Raw genomic sequence first — 6,000 nt, forward strand, 5'->3', positions numbered from 1 at the left:
GGCTCTAACGCTAATATAGCAAATTATTGAAGTCTTTACAAAAAAGTATTATGTCTCTGCAATTGCATAATGACCGTAGAAAGATAGAGAAGAAATCACCAGTTTGGTTCGGTTGTATTCATTAAAGAAAGTTAATTCAATTGCTAATTTAATCCAATGAATCACTTTATTTCAAATGAAGATTTTGTTTGAAGGTTGTTACTTTCTATTTAATGTGATCATGTAATAAACTCTGATGAAAGACATACGTAGATTCATCTGAAAACCTCATTAGAAGCTTCGAATGTAAAACAACACCAACAACAACAACTAGTAACATGGCTTTATTTCCAGTACCCACTACCAGCCTTTGAGGGGTTACAGGATAAAAGAAGAAGTCCCTTTCACATGTAGCAAATCTAAAGGGAGGCTACAGTCTGTTAGAGACATGTCCATGTTGCTTCTCTCTATCAACAATTAATGTCGAATAATTGAGATTCAGCTTATTTGGTTCATGAAAGCGTCTCTGCTTGCTTTTTTTTGACTAATGTAGGGTTTTGCCAGGAAAAAGTCCTCCGGCAGAGGGGAAATGATGCATTTAAATCTCCAGATGCAGCATCAGTGGTTTATTGGAATAATAAACTTGGTAATAAACTTCACCAGATGTTCACTTAACATCCATGGCTCTTGACTTCTCCTTCCTGCTGTCTCCTCTCATCTAGAGACACACCCCAGGCCAACGATGGAGGAGCCAAGACCCCCCGGTCCAAAACTTCATCCCGGTTCCCCAGACTGGGCCGCAACCGCAACCAGGAGGCCAGACCTGAGCCCCAGAGTGGCGATCTTTAACCCCAGAGCCTTTGGACTATTAATTTCTCACTGTAGAGGCAACTGTAAGGACAACTTAGACTGGACTGTGACAGACTGGCTCACAGTGTGTGATGACATTAAGGGCATCTGATGGACCTTCAAAGCCTTACAGAAACAATGCCTCAGCTGAGGAGGGGAGATGGATGCGTTCACGTCGTAGGCCTCTCCAGGAGATATGTAAATGTTTCTGTTCATTGAGTAAAGGATAAATGACTCCCCCGAGGCTGCCTATCGATGGACCCAGTCATACAGCACCTCTTACCTCACAGAGAGACCAAAAGACTCTCTGTAAACTGCACATGAACTAGCCTGGACTGCTCTTTCTACTCTCAAACACAATGAGATGATGGGCACGTGTTTTTTTTTTTTTTCTTACTCTGCTCAGTTTTGTAGTGACAGTGTATCATGGTCACAGTGCCTACAGTGTTTTGTAGCTGCTTTCCTGCTCTGGGACAGGTGTGTAGAGAGGTAAAGAGGGTGCAGATTAAAGTGTCCTCATGGGGAATGAACAATGTTTTTCAGCTAATGTGTCAGCGTCATTGTGCCATTGCATTTTAGACGACGACAATCTCTGGCGTGGACCACCAGGCAACGAGCATTCCTTTTTCCTACTTCTGTTATATTATTACCATTATTACAGATTATCTGCAGGAAGTGTAACATATCTCAATATCACCAGGGATGCAATCATTATCAAAATATCTTTTTAAATTCCGTATAATGATCATATTAGAGGATTAGGGTTAAGCTCCAGTGATAAAACCAAAGTCTCTTAGGGACTGTATGAAAATTATTGGGGTGGAGAGAAGGGTTGAATCTTATTTTTCACTTTTTTGAAAAGGCAAGACTCTCACCATTAGCAAATAAAAGAGACAAAGTTCAAAGAATTGAAGTCACATTTAAAGGAGACCCATTATGCTTTTTGTTTTTTTCCTTTCCTTTAGTTTTTCATATAGGTTCTTGGGCATGTACTGTAAAAGATCTTAAAAGTTTAAAGTCCGCACCAACAGAAGCTCCTCTCTCCCACAGAAAACAATGCTCCTGAAACGCCTCGTCAGTAGTCTCACCTTTAATTCTATGACTTTCTGACATCACACTACGTTGCCATGTCACACATTTGCATATTTAGTGCCTATCGGCTAGTTTGGCAGTTACAAATTAATTTAGCGCAGCTGCTCTGTTGTTGTTAGTGGTGCTGCGTCAGGCGTGTGGGAGCTGACCAATCAGAGGAGGTATTCAGGGGGGCTTAAAGAGACAGGAGCTAAAACAGAGCGTTGCAGACAGAGGGGGCGAATACAGAGCTGCAGGACTGGACAGTATGAGAAAACTGATGTGTCTTTTGAGCATTAGAGCATGTAAACCTATTCTAGCAGTAACCCAAAATAAAATTATGAACCTGAAAGTGATAATTATATGTATACTTTAAACCCCCAAACATAACAAATTTCAGTTTTCAAGCTCCACTGTTTTACAATAAAAAGATATTAAACCAAAACTAAATTTAAATGTAAATACATTTATATAAGTTGTTTATTTTTTATTTTTTTGTTTTTTATCATCTCACAAGGAAATGCTGAAATATAAAATACCTCTGTCTGTAAGTCTCTGTCAACCCTCCTTTCAGCAAAAAGATAGAATACATCACCCTCCCCCTTTTTTTTAACCTCCCCTCCCCACTAATAATTTTTGGACGGTCCCTAATTGAAAAGGTCATATATAAGCATACATTTTAGCTGTTTCCTCACAAAAAAAATATATTCCTCATATCCACGTCTTAGGTTAGATTCAGATACCTGCTGTGATGTGTTTCTTTGAGCAGAAAGAAGGAAACACACAAGTTAACCATTCAAATAGATGGGTGAGCTGTGTTTCTACTATATCATGTGAACAAGGGTCTTCATCAGAGGTCGGCTGGCTGTACTGAAAAATTCAATGTTTAAAGATTGTTTAACTAATGTGTCTTAGCAGGATTTAATGCAGCGTTATGTTGCAAATGAATGTTTTAACGACGACTAAACACTTGAAGAAGAGCCGCTTGTAAGAGTGCACGGAAAGGGCTGCTGAGCATCAAGTGTGTGTAAAACAGAAGCTCATGCATATGTATGGTTTACCCAAGAGTAGTCAGAGACTATGTTCAAACGAGGAGCGATTGTGTCGGAAGGGTTTTGGAAAAAACTTGAATCAAAGGGTCGGCTCGCAGAACGGTAAACACTGTTCACCGTCTATTAGGGGAGGCGAACAAACAAACAAGGCATGTGGGTTTTAATTAAGTTGTTATTCTTACACAGAAGTGACCCTCACAAGTATCTGACTACTGGTAAACACTGCACACTTGTTAGGGGATTCTCCCAGGGATGCCGTCAAATAAAGGTTTTTTTTAACGAGAATACGTCTGAGGTCAACACGTGGTGATCTGTCTATTAAAAAAAAATGAATCGGAAAGAAAACACGATATAGTATCAACATGGATTTCTTTTGTTCTTTTTATAACACACTCCACTGCTGTGATGCAGTAAAACAGCAGAGTTGGGGATATTTTAAGTGTAGCACTGCCTTGTATGCATTTTAATCAGCCCACGGCATCTTACTGAATCCTGTACCGCTGAAGAACATACAGTAGTCTCTCCATTATAACCAACAGCCTTTTCATAGACGTCTCTTTTACAACCAAGCTTGGGATCAGTGTGTCTCTGGGACCACTGGTGGGTCTAACATCCCTGCACAATTATCCATAGTGAATTGGTAATGTACTGTAATTATGCACATTGGAGTTTTTGACCACTTGTAGCGCCATGGAGCAATGTTTGTATGTGTGGGTCACCATTTTGATTCTGTGATTCACGAGCACACGGGACTCATTCTACACTCTCTTGTTGCTTGTTTCATGTTAGTCTGCTGGGTGGAGGTAACGTGCAAAGAGTGGAGAAGAGGCCTGCTAGCTAGCAAACATGGATGTAAACAATGAAGGGGTTTAAAGGTATAGTATGCAGGATTTGTAAAGGCTCATACAAATATAATTCTACGCAATCATCACTAGAAGTATGTGGCGGTGTTTGTAACTGCAGAGACCCTGCCTTTACTTTTATTAGTATTTGTGTTGTGTTCGGGACATTTTTGTGTGATTCCTGAGAAAGATTGAAGTCATCAACTATTTTTCATCTTTGAATGGTGTGTTTACAAGCAGCAACCCACAAATCCCGCATAGTATGCCCTTAAAAGATTAAAGGTGCAATATGTAAAACTTGGCCACTAACTGCTTACTCGCAAAGGATCTTTGGACCAGAATGGGCCAGGGCTAGCTGGTTAGCATGCTAAACATGCTTTTCAACAAAATACAGAGAAGTCATCACATCAAAACTGTTATTCGCTCACATTCTGTTGATAATTATATTTTAGATTAGTTTTGAATGCTTTTTAACCAACATTCTTACATATTGCACCTTGAAAATAATGAGCTTTGCAAATGTTTTTATTTGGAAGGAAATGCATATAACATTTTATTTTTATTTTGGTGAGTTACAGTGAAATTGAAATGAACTGAAAACTTTACCGAGAAGCAAGAAACTTTATGTTTCTGATCAGGATTGTTTCGCTTAAATCAAAATGAAGTTTCTTCTATGGTTTGAAGCTCTGAATGCTAAAAAATAACACTCAGGTGCTGTTGAGATTACACAAGTGCAAGCCAGTAGCCGTGTTTCCACCACAGCAACTTTCCCCAGGGACTCACCTTTGGAGAAACTCTTTCCACCACAAGGGACCAGGGTCTAAATTTTAGAAATTTTATTTCAGCCACCATTTTCAACCAGCAGCAGCCATTAATTGTGCTCTGACAGATCAACAAAATGACCATTGTAAAAACCATGTCGCTGTTTCATATTTCAGCAGACCAATTTGCCTAATCTCTGTGGTGGGAATGCAGAGAAAAACACGCCGATCAAACCTTTTAGTATTCGAAAAAGTAGTTCCTGGGACATAAAGTTCCTTGGATGGAAACACGGCTGATAAAAACAAGAATAACAATAAACAAGAGGCCAGCGCTGTACAGAGAGTTCCTGGCAGCCATGTAGGTTTACTGCTCTGTCGTGGGGTAAAGAAGTTTTCACATTATGATCACAAGCTCTTTTAAATGGCTTCATCTCCTTCCCTCAGAAAGCACCAGACGCTGGATGAATTGCATCTTACTGTACTTTGAGGCTGCAATCAGAGCGATGATAAGCAAAGGAAGCAGGTTTAGTTTATTGAGACGCAGCCAAAGTGTTCTCTTGCAGTATACCATGTCTGTTCTTGCATATTTTTCTGTCCTTGCCTTAGTCAGCAGTCAGGCCTTATCTGTCAGTATCACAGTAAAGAGGGGCTCAACAATAAAGTACAGCGTGTACAGAACAATACCAACGCCTCTGTGTCTGTGCTGCCATCGTTAACCTTGTTGTTCGTATCTGTGGATGAGGGCAAAAGGTCATCGCACAATCCTGCTGCAACAGTAAGCTTTTCGGTGTCGATTCATGTCAGCGTACGTTTATGCATTCATGCATGTGTAGGAACATACAATAGGTGTGTATAGTCTCATTTGAATACATACGGTAGGTGCACATGTTTATATGGTGAGATGAACACAGCAGCGCCTGCATTATATTCTGCATATGAGCTGTATGCATAAATGGATGGATAGATAATGTGAAATCCATCTTTCCGAGCATCTGCGGCCCCCTCGCATCTGTTCTGTTTGTCAAATGGTTCTTTAACCTTCACCGCTCCACTAAGCAGTCTCTGAGCTTTCATTCAACCCACCCAGCCAATTTGGGGAAGACTGCCATGTTTTTTTTAGGTTTTTTTTTTACCCGCACTGGGTATGCAGCACCAGGTCGCCAGAGAGAAGAATGGCGAGGATGTTCAAATAGCTCATTGTCCATTGACCAGAAAATTGGTTACAAGCCCGTTTAGGATGTGGATGGTTGCTTTTGGCAATAGTAGTACATTACACATACACACACACACTAACACAACTGGCTGCATGCAAGCCAAGTACCCAGAGCGCTGACACAACACATCTGCGACAATGTTTCTGTTGTTTTAATAGACTGGATTAGGGTAGCCTGGTTTGGCTTTGACATTTTAGAACACAGCTGTAAAAGTGTAACCAACATTGTATCA

The 6,000-nt window shown here is 40.3% G+C and overlaps 1 protein-coding gene across 2 annotated transcripts in view; it reads left to right on the forward strand.

Annotated features, from left to right (window-relative positions):
- snx29 (sorting nexin 29) overlaps window positions 1-5,237 on the forward strand; it is a 148,204-nt gene extending 142,967 nt beyond the window's left edge. For both annotated transcript variants that reach the window (XM_073490286.1, XM_073490287.1), the window contains one exon: window positions 702-5,237. In XM_073490286.1, coding sequence (XP_073346387.1) covers window positions 702-828 — 127 coding nt within the window. In that variant the 3' untranslated portion in view covers window positions 829-5,237. The remainder of the gene's footprint in view (window positions 1-701) is intronic.
- The last annotated feature ends 763 nt before the right edge of the window (window positions 5,238-6,000 follow it).

This window comes from Pagrus major, chromosome 20, assembly GCF_040436345.1.
Source record: "Pagrus major chromosome 20, Pma_NU_1.0".
Classification (NCBI taxonomy): domain Eukaryota; kingdom Metazoa; phylum Chordata; class Actinopteri; order Spariformes; family Sparidae; genus Pagrus; species Pagrus major.